This window comes from Halichondria panicea, chromosome 1 (genome assembly GCF_963675165.1).
Source record: "Halichondria panicea chromosome 1, odHalPani1.1, whole genome shotgun sequence".
Lineage (NCBI taxonomy): Eukaryota > Metazoa > Porifera > Demospongiae > Suberitida > Halichondriidae > Halichondria > Halichondria panicea.
Genome location: NC_087377.1, coordinates 3,815,324 through 3,834,845, shown reverse-complemented (window position 1 = coordinate 3,834,845; position 19,522 = coordinate 3,815,324). Strand labels below are relative to the sequence as shown.

Below are 19,522 nucleotides of genomic sequence, written 5' to 3'. Positions count from 1 at the left end.
TCTGGAGAATAACGTATGTGGGACAACTTGCTGAAAAGCCCTCAAGCTGATTTGTGTAGACTCGCAAGCCGTCACTGTTCGCCTGCAACAGTGACGGCTTGCGAGTCTAGATTTGTGGGCCTGGGGTGGCTCACTTTTTGTGGCTCCTTGGCCTTCTAATAGGAAGCTTCGATCCCAGGCCGCTCCAAAGGACTTGGAATCGAGGCAAAGCATAATCCAAAAAGGGGAGGGGCTTGTAATTGTTTGCAGAAACATGGCTGAAAAGTTGGACGAGCTAAAAGCGCACTTGCTGCAAGATGTTCAAGGTCTTGAAGAAGGAGATAAAGATGTGGATGATCTTGACTCTGGAGCATATGGATTTGTCTTCAAAGTAAGCGTTGCTGGCTTGCCTTGCATGGCTAAGAAGCTACACCGAATCCTGACCAACAAAGAAGTATCTGCTGATGATCGAAAATGTATACAGGGGAAATTTTACGATGAGTGTGTCCTTTTGAGCAAGTTGTCCCACCCCAATATCGTACATTTTGTGGGTGTGTGTTATGGAAAATCCAAGAGTGATCTGATGCTTGTTATGGAGCGATTGAAAAGTGATCTTGCTAGTTCGTTGAGAAACGTAAAAACATCCCGATATCAATCAAGGTATCCATTTTGCTCGACATTTCTTACGGTCTACTGTACCTCCACAATCAAACTCCACCTCTTATACATCGTGATCTGACAGCACCGAATATTCTCCTGACTGAAGATTGTCGAGCCAAAATTGCTGATTTGGGAGTATCGAAGTTTCTCACTGACCCTCATATTATCAAGCAAACAATGGCCCCTGGAAATTTATCCTACATGGCTCCGGAAACCAATATCGTACATTTTGTGGGTGTGTGTTATGGAAAATCCAAGAGTGATCTGATGCTTGTTATGGAGCGATTGAAAAGTGATCTTGCTACGTTCGTTGAGAAACGTAAAAACATCCCGATATCAATCAAGGTATCCATTTTGCTCGACATTTCTTACGGTCTACTGTACCTCCACAATCAAACTCCACCTCTTATACATCGTGATCTGACAGCACCGAATATTCTCCTGACTGAAGATTGTCGAGCCAAAATTGCTGATTTGGGAGTATCGAAGTTTCTCACTGACCCTCATATTATCAAGCAAACAATGGCCCCTGGAAATTTATCCTACATGGCTCCGGAAACCAAAATCAAGAATCCTCAGTATAATACAAGTATGGACATTTTCTCATTTGGTCATCTTGTACTCCACACCTCGATTCAAAGTTGGCCAGAAACGTTTCGAGTCACCAATTTTCGTAAAGTGGAGCCTGGTAAAATGGAGATTGCTGAGAGAAAAGATGTCCTTGAAGAACAAATGACTAAGAGTCACCCTCTCTACCAACTTGCGATCAACTGTCTGCAAGATGAGCCGAAGCTTCGACCCTCAACAGCTTACCTGAACAAGACTCTCAATCAGCTCAGTACGAAGCACCCAAAGTCCCCAGGGGATGTTGCATCCATCCTCGAAGAGGTAAGTTCATATGTTGGGTATACGCGTGACACTCACATGCACCTTTTATGGTATAGGTTGAGTAGATATTAGAGTGTTGAACTGATAGTAACAGCATTTGCCTGGGTTTGAGAGGTCATGTGCCTCGTGAAACCAATCGCAAATCTGAGAAAAATGCCCATGGTCCAAGTTAATTGTATAGTTGTTTGGAAAGTGCATGGTTGCAAAATTTCATGATGATCCTTGTACAAGGAGGAAAAGATTCTAGAAATTGGAGTTATGCTCTCGCCGGATTTCTTGTTTCTGCGCTTTTTGGTGTTTCCCCCCACCAATTATAGCAACTTTCCCATTGCAATTATTTTGTAAAATACATACAGTTACACTAATCAACATAGTTTTAGCTAATTAACTGCATGTATTCATGAACACGTACGGGACCGAGATTATGTCAATTTGACCTTTATCCTGACACATACACCAATCTGGTTGGACATCATATATACATACGTATACATATAATTATTATACATGCCTATAGTCTTTTCAAATATATTATACTGACTGTGCAGTTTCCTTATTTCACATACAGACAAGCTCTGATGAGCTGACTCCCTACATCCTACCACATCTCCCTGAGCTCGGTGAGCAACATGGCGCTGGGTCGTACGGATCTCTCTACCACATCCATTTGAATGGGATGAATTGCATTGCTAAGCAATCTCATGTCAACTTGATAGAGAATAAAGAAGACAGACGAGCTTTCTACCAGAAGTTCTATTCTGAGTGTGTGTTACTGAGTCGAATGCGTCACCCCAACATTGTCCAGTTTATGGGTGTGCACTATGGGCCACAGAGAGATTACGGGAGAGAGCTCACACTAGTTATAGAGCGTCTGTACATGAATCTCGAGATCTGCCTGGAGCAATATAAAAATATTGAAATGTGGTTAAAAGTATCGATTCTTCTGGACATCTCCCAAGGCATGCTACACCTTCATTCTCGGGGTATTGTTCACTGTGATCTGGCAGCTCACACCACTCTCCTCACTACTAGCTTCCATGCTAAAATTGCTGACCTTGCTGTTTCACAAATCATTGATGCCCACCCTACCTCTAAACAGATAAGGGGTCCCGGCGCACTCGGATATATGCCCCCTGAGGCACTGACTGAGAATCCGAAATATGGCTATGCTTTGGACGTCTTCTCTTTTGGTGTACTAATTCTTTATGTTCTTCTACAAGAGTATCCACAATTTATGCACTATGAGAATCTAGTGACAGCCACTGGTATTCAACGGAAGGAAGTTCAGATACAAAAGCGAATGAAATGGATTGGCAAACTATCTCCAGAAGATCTAATGAGACAACTAATCTGCCGTTGTCTTCAAGACGAGCCTCAAAGACGACCATTATCTCAAGAGCTCAACTCAACTCTGATTCAGTTTGCAAAGCAGTTCCCGAAGCCATTCGTGGATACTATTGAAATGCAAAGGAACTCAGTGAGTTTGTAGTTACAATTTTAAAATTGATCTACTATAGCATATCAGACTTCGACAGAATTTTGTGTTTATTGTGAAGAGTTCGTATATAGCTATGTATACCGTATATGCTCGATCAGAGGCCGCTCTTGTATAAAGGCCGCACTCAAATAGTAGCCTCCCTTGCTAGCAAAATGAAACATTTAGTAGCCGCTCTCAAATAGTAGCCTCAGTGAACTTTGACTCTAGCATTTCTACACGTGGCAGCCAAAAAAATTATTACTAGCAGCTAGCTACATGTACGTAGCTATGAGTAGCAGCTTGTTAGTGCTTCACAAAGACTTTCTCATGGCAGAGTTCAAGTTTATGCAGGTGAAAACAACTTTTGATGACAAACTAAATTATCTGGAGCTAATAAACGCCGCTCTTGAACAGTGGCCCCTCTTGAATTGTAGCCTCCTCTTCCAGCAAAATGAAACATTTAGTAGCCGCGGCCTGATCAAGCATATACGGTATATATATAATTATATATACATTATACATTTGCACGACATAATTATACAATTTTTTAATTCTTATTCTCCAGAAACCCACGGCTCCACCCATTCCACTTCCAATCCATGACAAAGTATTATAATGATCATGTAATTATAGATCTGTATACATGTAGTAGATATAACCTCTACCTTTTTGCAGATCGAACACTGTTCGTGTTTACATATTATACATGTGTGCCTTTGATTTTGTGTACTGTAATCATTTTGGGAGGTCTTGGTTTTATTATAGTAAAATAAAGGTTGTTGAGAGGGGAGGTTGTTGTCATCTTAGCTTTTTTGCAAACACGGCTGAAAAGTTGGACGAGCTGAAAGCGTACTTGCTGCAAGATAATAATTCAAGACCTAGAATAAAATTATTGTAGATCTGTATACCATCTGAAAAGCCCTCAAGCTGATTTGTGGGGTGGCTCACTTTGTTGTGGCACCTTGTGCTAGCTAATAGGAAGCTTCGATCTCAGGCCGCTCCAAAGGACTTGGGATCGAGGCTAAGCAAAATCCACTTCCTCAAAAAAGGGGAGGGGCTTGTAATTATCTCAAGCTAAAAGCGCACTTGCTGCAAGATGTTCAAGGTCTTGAAGAAGGAGATAAAGATGTGGATGATCTTGACTCTGGAGCTTATGGATTTGTCTTCAAAGTGAGTGTTGCTGGCTTGCCTTGCATGGCTAAGAAGCTACACCGAATCCTGACCAACAAAGAAGTATCTGCTGATGATCGAAAATGTATACAGGGGAAATTTTACAATGAGTGTGTCCTTTTGAGCAAGTTGTCCCACCCCAATATCGTACATTTTGTGGGGGTGTGTTATGGAAAATCCAAGAGCGATCTGATGCTTGTTATGGAGCGATTGAAGAGTGATCTTGCTACATTCGTTGAAAAACGTAAAAACATCCCGATATCAATCAAGGTATCTACTTTGCTTGACATTTCTTACGGTCTACTGTACCTCCACAATCAAACTCCACCTCTCATACATCGTGATCTGACAGCACCGAATATTCTCCTGACTGAAGATTGTCGAGCCAAAATTGCTGATTTGGGAGTATCGAAGTTTCTCACTGACCCGCATATTATCAAGCAAACAATGGCCCCTGGAAATTTATCCTACATGGCTCCAGAAACCAAAATCAAGGATCCTCAGTATAATACAAGTATGGACATTTTCTCATTTGGACATCTTGTACTCCACACCTCGATTCAAAGTTGGCCAAAAATTTTTCGAGTCACCAATTTTCGCAAAGTGGAGCCTGGTAAAATGGAGATTGCTGAGAGAAAGTATGTCCTTGAAGAACAAATGAAGAAAAGTCACCCTCTCTACGAACTTGCTATCAACTGTCTGCAAGATGAGCCGAAGCTTCGACCCTCAACAGCTGACCTGAACAAGACTCTCAATCAGCTCAGTACAAAGCACCCAAAGTCCCCAGGGGATGTTGCATCCATCCTCGAAGAGGTAAGTTCGTATGTTGGGTACGCGTGACACATTATGAGCTATTCATGTAGGATCTTGTGTTGCATAGTCAGCATATCAGATAAGATTCTAAGTGGCTGTGGTTTTGTGACGTCAGTCTACTACACGTGATACCATAGATAAAAGGATTGGAAACGCAGTAGAAATCCTATTGTATAACTGCGGCATGTGATAGGAAATGCCATAACCTAATAACACCATAATTTAACCTGGTTCACATGAAAACTTCTAAGAACAAACAAAGGTAATAACACAATCTATACAAGAAGCGGCAACGGATAGTTCTATCAAGTTTGTATTAGAAAAAGTTGACTGCCAGAAAGATGGTCCAGACTCCCTGAAAGCTTCTGGGAGTCTTCTAGAGCTATGATAAACAATAAACACACCATAAAAGAAGACACCAATCATGATCACTATAATTATACAACAATCCGTCATTGTGACATTGAACAATGCTTACTTAGCACGTGCATGCTGGTAAATTCCTATCTATAGATCTACTCCTCTACAGAACATTTGTTTCTCATTGGTCTTGACTTGAAAGGACACTACTTCTATCTTTGTCTATAGCATTTCATACTCCCTCTTTAGGTTCCCCATGTCCTGTGTTTGAACTGCTGATAGTATTTACTAGCAATGGACTGTATCAAGAGTATACTCTCTTCACTGTAATACAGTACTTATATGGGTATAACAAATGCCACAATAATTATGTATAAACCACAATTGTATTATACTAAAACAAGTGATTGAGCCTTCATAAAAAAAATGTAAATGTTCTATTCCCATTCTACTGGTAATAACGCATGATACTGTAAAACTATAGTGCCTATTGCTCATCGCTGGATAAGGTAAGAGGAACGGAAACATGCTGTTCCGTTTTTACTTATGTTTGCCAAAGTACCTAGGAAAAATCTACAAAGTAGCTATTCCCATTCTATACATGCACCATATAGGCTTTCTCCTCATACTAAATACAACCTATTACACAAACCAGGGGTGATGATGTAGGAACAAAACTTACAATATAGCTGAAATCCAAGAGAAAACTCCTTGTATAACTCAGTAGCTAAGAGTCTGTATAGGTAGTTTGGTATGGCTCAGCATAACCCCAGGGGTGTTGAATATACCCAAATTTCCCATAAAACTCAATGCTTCAGACAGTGGGCGAGTTTCCAGTAGCTCAACAAGCGCAACTAGCCTCTAAAATCATGTTATGACATCACACGTACAATTGATAGAGCATCATGTGATATGTTTCTAATCCCTTTCCTTCTTCGATCTAGCTATGGTGATACTTAGATGAGTTTTCTAGTGCTACGTCACTATCAATGATTATTGTGGTAACCGCATGCGGTCTAGTAATTTAAATGGCCACAAATAATTATTGTGGCAAACGTTGGAGTTGACCATGCAGTCTACTGTTTGCCGTACAACAGTGACGGCTTGCGAGTCTACATATTGCACATGTGCATCATTACATTAGTATTTATACTAATGTAATGATGTCATTATTAATATTTTGGGAGGGGGAAAGTTCACTCCTGCCCCCTTCCCCCCACTAAATGAAACCCTTACTGTGGGGGTTCATTGTCAACCATGTAAAGTCTCTTTGCAAAACATGGCGAGAAGCTTTAGCACTAGCTGGCAGCTTGCATGCACCACTCGTTGTTAAAGGAGTATGCTTATTGGTGTACATGTGTACTATATCAGGGTGTCGTACAGGATTTTGAAGTAGAGGGGGGAAATGAGAGAAGTAACCAGAAAATGTTGCTAAAAAAAGGTAAACTGTTATTTAAATACTCAGCTATGGACACTCAGTCATACAACTATAGTACTTGAAAGGGGGGGGGGGTATCCCTCCTTTCTCCCCCCGTATGACACCCTGTGTATTGAGTACTAGAATTTTTAGCGAGCATCAAAGCTATGCGGTTTTGCAAGTTTTGATAACTTCTCATTGCACGCACCTATATACCAGTACTTTTATGGCATCATGATTCTTGCCAGAGTGCACAAAAGTTAGATCGCATTTACAAATGGTTTTTCTGTGAAAGAACATTCTAGATATTACTGTACGTGTATGTAAACCATGTATATTACCATTCTTACAGGAGCTAGTTGATCAAAAGGACAACAGGACAGATGCTGAGAAACTTCGTGTTGAGCTGGAGGAGCTGACTAGAAAAGCTGAAAAAGATGCTCTAACTCATCGCCAAGAAGCGGAATATCTTCAAAGAGAGGCCATAAACCTTCAAGCCCAGGTGGAGGACCTCACTCAGAGGCTAAACAAAATATCTGCATCAATTAAGGACCTCCAAGAAGTCATTAAAATTACTAATGAGCAAGCTCCACCCTCTGCCGACGGTATTCAAGCTGGTGATGAAGGTGATGGTGCCAAAATACTGCAACATATTAGAGACAAATACCTTGAAAAGGTTACAGAAATTGCCGATTTGAAACAAGAAAATCGAACAGAAAAGGATCAGATGAAACATCGATTTGACAGAAAAATGAGTGAGCTAACAGATAAAGTCCACGAGAAAGATTGCCAGTTGAAAGCACCACGATGTAGCAACTGCTCCAGAGTTAGCCTTCCCCCTACTTCTAGTGTCGATGATGCTGATGAAGATGAGGAGTCCACATCCATTGCAGAAATGAAAGCGGCTCTCAGAACAAAGGATAAAGAAATTCAGTCCCTTAGTATTCAGTTACAAACGTTCCAACAAGTGGCGTCTCAGCGACAGCAGTTACAAGAACACAGTAAAATACAGAACACTGTTGTGGTACAACTCAAGAAGGAGCTTGCGGCAGCTCAGGTACACATGATAATTATTTTTTAAGGTCCTTAATTTTTGCTGTATTCACGACATACAGGACTGTAATAATACGTGTAGTTTCGTATGAGCTAGACCACAAAAACAAATCTGTTTGTGTATAAATTTCCGGTAATAACGATTTGTTTTAGAGACCGCTCTGCAAAATGTAAGCGCGTTTTATATTTATGCATGCCTCGAGGCGTATATAGCCACATGATTTTTTGGAGAAGGCTGCCCACCGTAATAGATAAAGGATTGGCAACGGAATTGACCTCAAATACCATCCGTGTTGCCCCGGTTTTACTCGAAGCTATCTTCAAAGAAAATCTAGGCTGGAGACAATTGAAGAGATAAACGATACTTATACTGTCACAATCTTGCTGCTGAACTTGCACCTCATTCCTATGCTTGAGGTTTTATGTTACCCACTATATACGCTAATATTTAAGAAAATTTCCACATAATACCCACTATTATATTCTATTTTCTGACTCAGGAGGAACTTCGAGTAGTCAGGGACATGTCAGAAGTTGCAAGAAAAATTAGAGAGCTCCATCAGGCGATAGTCATGTGCAATGAAGAGCTTAGAGACCTCAGGGTACATTGCACTGTAACTATATATATATTTATATCCCCTTGCTACGTTATTGTTGCCAAGTGCAATAATTATGCAGCATAATGCACTGCTGAAAGTCAATGCACTAATAATGCACTAACCACAAAACGCCCCTCTGGCATTAGACAGACAATTAAATTGTATCATGAGAAATAACAAGTATCAAAGTAAGTCCAGCCATGCAGGAATGCATGTTCAACACTGCTGGAGTTTCTTCTTTGCAACCATGCAGGTTTTAAAATTGTCCAAGGCTCATTTTGTGGAAGATTCTGTGTTCCTAGACCTAGTCCTCGACTTAATTCATGATGCATGTCAATTCTGCTTCACCATAGCACTAGAAGCGGCTCTTTTTGCTGGGGGCTTGAGCTGTTTTGCAGCAGTGTAGAGGCGAGCTTCTTTGGCTTGATTGTGATGCCGAGGATAGTGGAGGGCTGTTCAAGCAGCAGTTACACTGAGTAGTGGGGTGGGGCTGTTTCTTCACAGCAGTAGTAAGTAGGGTGCGGCTGTTTCTTTGCAGCAGTAGTGGGGTGGGGCTGTTTTGCAGTGGTTTCAGCGTTGGAACTCCAACAATTTTGTATCAAGCCATTCGTCGGTCATGCCAATCTTATACGCTGCATATACTGGCGTCTAGAAGAGAGAAGAGATGGAGCTGTGTCTAGAGTTGTCTTTGTCATTTTTTTGTGCTGTTCATATTGTGTTACTAAGCCAGTGTTATGTTGCTATGCCCTCAGGATATAAATTAGTTATAACACGTGCACTCGGGATGTATGGAATATATTGCACTCAGCCCTCGGGGCTTACACCCTCGTGCTTCAGTGCAATATATTCCATACATCCCTCGTGCCCGTGTTATAACTATAACATAATTATGTATACACTAATTAATGTGTGTTTTATATACCATTGCTGATTTTCAGAAAGAGAAGACAGGGGTTGAAGATGACTTGAATCTTCTAAAGCTGGAGTTTGAGGCTGAGCAAACAAACCATAATTCTGTGAAGGTATACATGCATGCATGTATATTGTTTATGCCATGCTGTAGCTCCTGACTTATTATAGTATACATGTATAATACTCATGCATGTGTCTGTAAAAATATTGGCTAATTCAATGGCAGTTAGCATTTGATCATCGTTGTTTTATCACTGGATCCCTATAGAGAGACCTTGCAAGGTCCCAAAGTATTGTATCATCTCTTAAAGATAAGTCAACTGTTCAAATGGGAGCAGAAGAAGATCCACAAGAGATACAGCTACTCACGGCTGAAGTGAATCTGTTTAAAGTATGATGAGTTCGTTATTGATGAGTCCATTAATAATTGAAGTCTTGTTGTTACATTGTGTATTGACCTCTCATGTACATGCATGCATGCATTGTACTCGATCTACAGACCATGTTATAATTATGTTGTAACATAATAATCATTATACTGCATGTACATGCACTCTGTATGTTCCCCCGTAAATGTACATTCTTGCTAATTAGAAATGTATAATTATGTCAATTGCTCCACAGATTGAACTTAAAGAACATGAGAAAAGAGTGGAGAGACTCAACAACAGAATCACTGAGCTTGGTAAAGCGAATCTATCACTGAAGAGAAGATTGAGAGATTCCAATGAAGAACGTGATGTTTTGGCTCTACAAAGTGTCGAGTTGCGTGCTTCTAAACACAGCTACAAAGGACAGTTGGAGAAAGTAAGTCCTTTATTTATTTGCTTGTGCATAATTACCCGAGGCGTGCGTGGGCGGCCACGGGTATACAATAGACTCTCGCTATTCCAGCCCTCTGAAGTACGACCACCTCGATATACCGGCCATTTAGTTTGCTACACGATTGCTAGCTAGATGTTTACTGCACAAAACTCACCCTGAAGTACAGCCACTCGCTATATCCCGTATACTGGCCAGTGATGGCTGCCCAGAACTAGGTTTTCAATGTACAGCCGGATATGATGTTTTGGCTACTAAAAGTAGAATTGCATCTTTATTAATATTCTGAACACTTCGCTGATTTTTATAGATTTATTCATATCAACAGCCGAGGGTAGCACTTCAGTGCTCTATAGCTATAGCACATGACTTGTACAGTAATTAATTTTTTAAAGGAACTGTGCACATGCCTATTTTGTAAAGCAACACATAAATTATAATTATGTACATGTTTGTACCCTGAATATCAAGGGTGTGAGGGCAGTTTTATGTTTATCAAGTGCAAGCACGCACAAGCACACAAAACATGCACAGTGAAAATGCACAGCAGGGATCAAAGAGTGTTTACTAATACTGGTACTCAGTTGTAAATGGGTTAGATTAACAGCTTCTATATATATGTAGGTGTTCATAGTGCATCATGTATCTGTATGTGGTGGACATCTGCTGTGTGTATTGTTTGTACTAACCTCTATTCCCTCGGCTGTGCCTAGTCAGGTGCCGAGGTCGGGAATCAAGCCTATCCACAGTTTTGTTCTGGCCTGTTACGCAATAGTATCATGAAATCATTCATTATGTGTGGGTGCTAGCGAATAACGGTGGGTGTTGGTCACGCCTCTCAGTCAATCCCATGTGTGAAAAATCACACGTGGTAAAGTTGAGTGGGTGTGATCAATCCACTTGATATACTGCAATCTGGTGGAATTCCACCAACAAAACAAAACTGTGGATATATAGGCTTGATTCCCGACCTCCTTCCGGGCAACGGTAGAGGGCGGCGGCGCCCGACTAGGCTGTGCCCTGGCCCTTGGGGAATACAATTGAGACCCCTGGTTTCAAATGCAGTCGAATGCAGTCATGTAGTTTTAGTGAATCTAATTGGATACTGAAGAATTGATCTTCACACAATGTGATCCAAGTGGGTGTATACATTTTGTGTTTCCCACAATTTTAGATGTCTTATAGTTTTCTTTAAAAGACAAATGCATCCGGGGAGGTACATGTACATATAGTACCTTCATACTGTGAGGGGGGAGGGCACTCAATGTAAATATAAATGTATGGTTGTCATTAAATTATAATTACAAGTCCGTCAGAGTTTATAGAAACCAGCCTTATAATCGTTGTACTACTGCTAAGTCTAGGCAATTTCTACTAACATTTCTACTACAGTTGAGCCTCGGTTATCCGAATCCCGGTTATCCGAATCCTCGATTATCCGAATGCTAGAGCATAGTGCAATCTGAGCATGCGCAGTAGGAAATTGCCCACGTGGCTGGCAAAAAGAAGCCAGCTGGCATGTTTTGATTATCCGAATATTTCACTTATCCAAATGGGCCCGGGGACAAAGGTGTTCGGATAACCGAGGCTCAACTGTAAATGCAGGCATTTCAGTACCAACAAGACTTTGAAGAAGAACGTGCTGCTCGAGAACAAACTTTTGGTACAAACGATGCTCTGTCTGATCAACTCAGAAAATATATGGCAGAAGCTGAGACAGAGAAACGAGAAAAACAAGCTGTGATAGCCAAACTACAAGATGCTCGCCAGAGGCTGGAAGTGTCCCTCGCTGACTCAGCAAAGCTTCACGATGAGGTCATGGCAAAGACGGCTCAAGTGAAGCAGTACAAGAAACAGACGGACAGTTTCAAAGCCAAAGTGGAGGAGGCCAATACTAAACTATTGAAGACACAGCAGGAGCTGCAGCGACGCCTTGAGCTCATTAAAACCATGGAAGAGGACAATCAGTATCAGGTAAATTTACTACTGCATGTAACAGTAATCATCTATACACTGTACATGTCAGTGTTAGAAATTTCTCACTGCTATCGCGGTCATAATTGACTGGACGTTTAATTAGAATGACCATGCATTCCTGCATGTGTCCGGTCAGTATGACCAGGAATGACATTTGACCATATACAGTCAATAAAAATTATTTCTAACACTGCATGTAGGTGTGCATTATTTACATGTATGTGTGCTTCATATGCAATCAAGGGTATTATAAGTACGCTGTACATGTATCAACGTTTAACAACAGTATTATAGTAGAACCTCGATTATCCGGCTTGGCAATTTTCTTTTTAATGAATAATTCAGAAAATGGCGTATCCCTTAAATGCACATGCGCGCGTTGTAGCTATTACTATGGAGACAGGCATGCTTATCTTCTGCGCATGCACAGACAACCATGTGGCACTGCTGTTTATCAATAAAGTTGGTGGATGAAGGCGTGGTTTATCTATTCGATTATCCGGCATATTCATGCAGTTATCCGGCCTGCACACCAAGGTGTTTGGATCGAGGTTCTACTGTAACAGTGTTAAATGAACGTTGTACACAAACTGATTTCATATTTTTGAGCCATGATTTTAGAGCAATACACATGTGTTTTTGGTTACATAGATTGAGCAAGCCAAAGCAACTGCAGAGAGCGATAAGCTTGCTGCTAGTACGGATTTAATCCAATCTCAAAGACGAGTTGAAGCGTTTGAAAGAGAACTACAGGAACTTAGATACGGTGGGGAAATTCCCAAGGCTGTGATGATCGAGGTTGACAGACGAATAGAGGTGGAACAAAAACTACTAGCAGCCGAATCAAAATGCAGTGAGCTAATGGACAAATGCAACGTACGTTTCTTGTGTAAATTTGTGTCGAGGAGTTTTACCTTAGATACATACGTGTACATGCACATGTACTACATGCATGTACATTAGTCTACCACTGCATGCTGTGATCGTAATTTTCTTATTCCTGTACAGACCTGCTACCAAGCCATTGAGAAGCTGAAGGGAACACTCGCACAGCACTCGATAGCAATTCCTCTTTTCAGCATTGACAAGGTATTATTGTTGTTTGCCCCATTAATCAATGTATGGGACATTTTGCATTTCGGATGTCAGTCTTACTTCATAACGTTCAACAGTTCAATGTACGTATGTATGCAGGGTTTCATCTAGGATTAAATGTTTGGGCACGCGTCAAAATGTTTGACCACACCCCCTATTACATGCTAGTGCATCACAGTAGAATCGATGTAGTTACATATTGCACATTGTTGATTGCCTCGGCGTGTTAACATCTATGTTGTTGGTTATACAGATTGAGCAAGCTAATGCGAGCGTTATGTCTGTGATTACTGTATATATAGATCCCAGTGCTACCACATCAGTCCATCAACAGTCGACTGGAGTCCCCGCAACACCGACAACCAGTCTCTCCTGTTTATATGGTGAGTGTTCTCATACAGAGTGTCATATACAGGGGGAAAGGGGGATATCCCCCTCTAGCTCCAATTCCTCCCCCCTAAAATTTGTCCATAGCTGGCAATTTTATATAACAGTGTATTGAAATAATAGTTGACCTTTTTTTTAGCAAAATGTTTTGGTTACTTAAATTCTTATTTCCCCATCTACTTCAAAATCCTGTATGACACCCTGTCATGCATGTATTGATTGTTAATTCATTCATTGTCCATGCAGTGTATAGTCTCAGTAACATGCTGTCTGTATTAATTGGCTGTCACCTTAGTGTCATTTGAGTATATTTGTATGGCCTCCACTACACTTATTTTCACTTTACTGCAGAGGGAGAGCCAACCTGAAAGTGGTCAACCTGAAAGTGGTCAAGAGCTAAAGAATTCTCATCAAGAAATCCCTCCACTCACTGGAAGGGGTCAGTCAACCCTTACAGGTCAACCAGCTTTAAAATTTCAACCAATACCCCGACCACGAAAAAACTCTAAACCAAAGACACAACGGCCCAAACAAGTAGCGAATGAACACACTTTGCTTCAAGGCATAGACCAAGACATCAAAGACGCTGCCAAGTTTCTTATCCATGAAGGGGATGAGTTGGAATCGATGGCACCCGATGCTCCGTTTGACCCGAACCTAATCTGTCCTCTATGTAGGCGTAACTTTAGAGTGGGGGAGATTCAGAAGTATAGGAAACATGTGAACACTTGTAATGGACAGTAGACAAATTAATATGTCCAGTAGACTAGAACTATATATAATGTGCCTTCATTATTGTGTGACTGTTATTATTGTGAAATCCATAATTATGTTCAAATGATTGTGTGGGTGTGGAACTTCCACTTCATGCAAATAAAAATAAAAATTCTAGACTAGATCTATACTGTGGACGTGCCTTGGTGTGAGTCTACAAGCTATATATACCCACACGGTGCAGATATGATGCTAAGAAGCAGCAAGGTCGTAGGCTTGATTGAGTTGGAGACCTCCAAAGCCAGCAGGAGAGTGAGTGGCAAAGAGAAGGGCCTGTGTGGTGAAACAAAGTCAAAGGAGGCTGACCACAAGCTGGCATCTGGAAGTTTACCAAAACAAGGTAGATCTAGATCTTTAGCTGTCTATAGAGGACAGAAATTATGCATTGACACAAGACTATATAGTAAATACTTAAGACTAGCTACAATGTCTATATACAATGTAGTAAGTCTGAATCCTCAGCCTGTCATAGTTAGATTTGCACTTGTCTATTTCCTTGCCTTACACGTTACAGTCAAATCATCGTCACTGGTTAGTCGAGTGTTCAAGCATTTCCAGGATTACCTTCGTCATGTGGCTGTCATCTCCCTCACTGCTGCAGCCGTCATCATGGCCTGTTCCCTGAGAGGTACGGTGCATGTGAGGAACGTGTGTGAACATGTCTCTCTCTTTGGAGTTGGTGTAGCTGAGAGTGTGATAGAGTTGTTGTTTGTCTTGGACAGCAAAATTCACTCTCCATTATTTCTGTAGATATGTTTCTTTGTCTTGCTGAGAGTGTGCATGTTAGCTAAGTGTGTTATCTGTGTTACAATTGATGTTTACCTTAAGAAAAAAATTCCACTCTCCATTTAGTACGCTAATCAGTCCATCAATACTGCATAACAGTTCTTTGTAATGCATGATGGGCGCTTGTGGTTCTTGTAGCTGGCCTATGCATCTATCAGAGTATTGACTCTATCCCTCTGCTGCACCTGGAGCAAATTAAGAGAGAGTTGATTTACACACCTACCAAAGTTGTAAATTGCAGTTTTTATCATTAATTTTCACTAACCACCCTATACGAACTGTACTCCCCCTCACACACACACACTCTGTACAGGAGATTTGGCTCTGGTGGCTATATTTCTATACAAGAGCTACTTAACAACAGTGGACCCCACCATTGACCAATCACCCCTAGACAACGCCAACGACACTGCTAACGAGTCAGTTACCATGACAGCAACGTCCCTCAGGATAGGGAAGTATGACCCACTACTGCCTGACTATCTGCAACTGCCCGATAGTTATAACATGAAGGACCTGCTGTTTTTTGTTGGAATTGCTGTCACCTCTTCACAAATCATGTATCAGGTAATTATTTGCAGATATTAATTTATTTGCAAGTTTAGTATTGCAGAGTTCTGTATTATAGCCTGGAAGTGAAAACTGTCTATATAATAATTATTGTGGCCACCCTCTATATGACATGCACATGATTGTACAACCATGCAGTAAAGAACAAAATAAACTAGCGTTTGTACACAGAAAGGTCACCCCTTTTTGTATGGTTATACGCTATACATACTCTTAACCACAATAGGCAATTACTGTGTTTACTTGTATCATTCCAGCTATGAATATCAGCTCAACCAGTTTAGGTGCAATATTCAATGTCACATGCACAATGAGTATGTTTTAATCATTAATTATTCTTGTCACGTCCACTCTATGAATAATTAAAGAAGCATACACCTATATATGTTTAGGGTCTCTAGCAACAACAATAGGCTGTAATAAAGAGGTGACCTGCTAACACAGGTCCAAATTACCACATGCTATGATACTTTGAGGCCATTAACCTGGCTGTATTATATAGAGGGTGGTCTGCTAACACAGGTCCAAACACATGCTATGGAGACTTTGAGGCCATTAACCTGGCTGTATTACAGAGGGTGACCTGCTTATAGGGACACCACAATAGAGACAGGTTACACTATAAATTATAATACTGCTTTACAGTACACTACCAGTCCATGCAACTACTATACAACTGTTAATGTTTGAAATGCAAACCTCATCAGAGAAAACATAAGTCAAGCAATAATTATCGTAAAAAGTGTAATAAAGGCGCCATAAACAATTAATTTGATTTTCTTTCACAATAGAACAGAGAAACTAAAACCTAGCGCCTCATGCATGTAGAGTGGCTGCCACGTTGACATTGCAGGATAAATAGCTTTGATGGCTTCATTTGGCGCCAATTAGAACCACGGAAATTAGATTGTTCAAGTTGGCGCTAAGATTAGAGTGGCGCCTTAATAAGACATTTTTACGGTAGCTACACTGTGTACAGTGTGCATGGGGGCCACATAATTATTACTAGGCAAGCATCAAACACATGCGAACTTTGCGAGGGTTGATCACTTCGCAACAATAAAATCGCAAAACGTAAATTAGTCGGTAAAATCCTTGCCAAACTGCAATAGTTATATCGTAACGTGTCTGCTGATTTTTTAGCTCTTTCTTTCATGCACCAGCAAAATATTCTAGTGATATGCTATACACCAATTAGAGTAGCATTACAAGTGAGAGTAAAATTAATTAGAGAGACAATGATTCTTTCTTATGCAGGCGGTGTGCGGATTTTTTCAGCTCTATTTCTACACCTTGAAGAGAGACAGTCCCGAGGAGTGGAAATGCCAGCCACACAGGTTCCTCACACGGTCCAATGAGATTCACGAGATAGTTGTCGGGACAACCAACATGACGATAGCGGGCACGATATCTGGTTTTATAACATGCTGGGTGGTCAATGGTGAGAGCTTTACTATAGTAATGTGTGTATAGGGGCACATCGAACATATAATTATTGGATATAAGAAACTATTTTAACGATGATTGTGTGACTTAGAAATTATCAGTGTCGATCTTTCAGTTCCTACATTATCTGCTACAATTCCTGGAAGTGTTTTGCACTTACCTCTTATAGAGCGGTATGCAAACTACATAATTTATATTCCATACAGTAAGTCTTACAAATGAACAAATAAATAATCTTACAAATAATACACTACAATTTAGTCATCTTAGCCAATGTTGTGTTGTCATTATTACCGATGCACTCATAATTAATTTTGTAGGAAACTACTCGACTGTCTATTTCGATATTAGTGAATATGGCTACCTCTACTTCTTCTCGTCCTTTGTTATCATATTCCTGTGGATTGAGGCCATGGCCTTCTACTCACACGCTCTACTGCACACGCCCTGGTTTTATAGAAACTGCCACAAACAACATCACAGGTAATCATGCAGTGCACACATAATGCTTTTGGTGCATTTGTACTGTATTGCATTGTGATCGAATGATCAAGTCCGTTGATCTCTCTGTTATATCGGTTAAGCTCTTTAATTTGTGCATGTGGACTGGTGCTGTTATACTAGGTGTATATAGTACAGTACACATGTTGAGGCACCGATTAATAGCTGAGCCTTTGCATTATTATTATTAGCTGGCTAAAATAATGTATGATGCCTTGTAAGTATAGCTTCATTGTTTGTAGTGTCCCTTCTCTGTCATAATAACGATTGACCTAGCTATCCCCACCCACACACACACACACACACCTCCCCCCCACACACACACCCACACTCCCACCCCCTATACCCACATGCACACTTCACAGGTACCACTCTCCCACGGCCTACTCCGTGGTTGCCCTGAGCCCATTTGAACTGGTATTCTATGACAGCCTCATCCTCTCTCCACTCTTCCTGTTCCCAAGTCAGTTACTATAGCTGTCTCATTTCATTCCAAAAAATCAAAATATTGTTTGAATAGCTATATAGCTTGTACAGCACTGAGCAAGTACAATGTATAATTATGCTATTAATAGCTGTTACACTGCTAATAATTTAAAAGCTCTATTGTGTGGTACATGTATAGCTATTGTTTCCCAAGTTAGTGTGTTACTGTCTCGTTCCATTTGTTAAGCTTGCAGTGGCGTAGGAAGGGGGGTAGGCTCCAGGGGCTGGAGCCCTCTCATCATTATTTCTAGGTTATTAAGTAGATATGACTATCTAAGCTGCACTATGTAGATAGCCTTACTCTTTTTCCATCTAAAAAACTAGAGCCCCCCCCCCCCATTGAGAAATTGCTTCCTACACCTTCACAACATTGAGCAAATTATTATTATGCTGCACAGGCCGTGAATGTATGGCATTTAATAGTAGCTAATGACAAATGCGCACACCCACACCACACACCCACACTACACACCCACACCACACACACACACACACACACACATGCACACATGCAGTCCATGGTCTACCGTACGTGTCTGTACTGGTGTATGTCTACTACTTTGGAATGATGGACCACTCGGGTATCAAAATGACGTCTTGGTTCCCATGGCAACCCGATACAATGTTCCATGACGACCACCACAAGTACGTTTGTGTAAACTTCTCTTCATAATTATAATTATAACATAAAAATTATGTGTTTAGACCTGTGTTAGCAGGCCACCTCTTTATAACAGTCACTGTTGGTCTACCCATTGAAAAGTGGTCTACCTATATCCTCTTTTAATTAGATCACTACATGTACATTTATTATTAACCATACCTCATACCACTCTATATCTTACCTCAACCTCTCTCTGCAGATACTTTCACGTGAACTTTGGATTCAACTCTACTCTGTTTGACAGGATCCACGGGACTCTGAGACAATCTAACAGAGAATACGGGGAAGACGTCTTCTGGGGGAAGGGGCGAGAAAAGAAGTGAACAAGTTGCCTTAGACTATGACATAATTATTGTATAGCTGACAATGAGCTAGAAATGTAAATCTTCACTGCTTTTTAAAAAATGATATAATAGCTGCACTAGCTCTATACTCATTGTTGATACTTCACTCATAATATTATATTAATAATTATTATAGAGAAACTCACGGTCATTACGTCATGGCTTGTCGTAACGAGATTATAATAGTCTCAGACTCGATCTGCTGTTGCTGAAATGCCTTGTGTCACAATTTATAAAACTATAACACATGCACCATACCGTACGGCAACAATGGTACGTCGTGCATGTGTGCATGTGTGCATGTGTGCATGTGTTCCTCTGGAGATCGACAGGTATATACTG

At 40.7% G+C, this 19,522-nt stretch overlaps 3 protein-coding genes across 3 annotated transcripts; all 3 read left to right on the top strand.

Annotated features, from left to right (window-relative positions):
* The first annotated feature begins 253 nt into the window (after nt 1–253).
* LOC135352411 (tyrosine-protein kinase JAK2-like) lies at nt 254–3,812 on the top strand. The gene is made up of 4 exons (XM_064551593.1): nt 254–370; nt 601–1,527; nt 2,096–3,004; nt 3,570–3,812. Exons 1-4 carry the CDS (start codon nt 254–256, stop codon nt 3,618–3,620), a joined length of 2,004 nt encoding a protein of 667 aa, XP_064407663.1. The 3' UTR covers nt 3,621–3,812.
* A 267-nt stretch (nt 3,813–4,079) lies between these two features.
* On the top strand, nt 4,080–14,450 carry LOC135334788 (titin homolog). The gene is made up of 11 exons (XM_064530113.1): nt 4,080–4,987; nt 7,117–7,821; nt 8,318–8,419; nt 9,355–9,438; nt 9,597–9,719; nt 9,953–10,135; nt 11,756–12,124; nt 12,779–13,003; nt 13,136–13,216; nt 13,525–13,605; nt 13,961–14,450. Exons 1-11 carry the CDS (start codon nt 4,199–4,201, stop codon nt 14,351–14,353), a joined length of 3,135 nt encoding a protein of 1,044 aa, XP_064386183.1. The 5' UTR covers nt 4,080–4,198; the 3' UTR covers nt 14,354–14,450.
* Nucleotides 14,435–19,307, top strand: LOC135336371 (methylsterol monooxygenase 1-like). Its single transcript, XM_064532135.1, has 8 exons — nt 14,435–14,723; nt 14,898–15,011; nt 15,483–15,736; nt 16,997–17,180; nt 17,506–17,668; nt 18,052–18,149; nt 18,688–18,817; nt 19,036–19,307. The coding sequence occupies exons 1-8, from the start codon at nt 14,570–14,572 to the stop codon at nt 19,157–19,159; spliced, it is 1,221 nt and encodes a 406-aa protein (XP_064388205.1). The 5' UTR covers nt 14,435–14,569; the 3' UTR covers nt 19,160–19,307.
* Nucleotides 19,308–19,522: the final 215 nt, after the last annotated feature.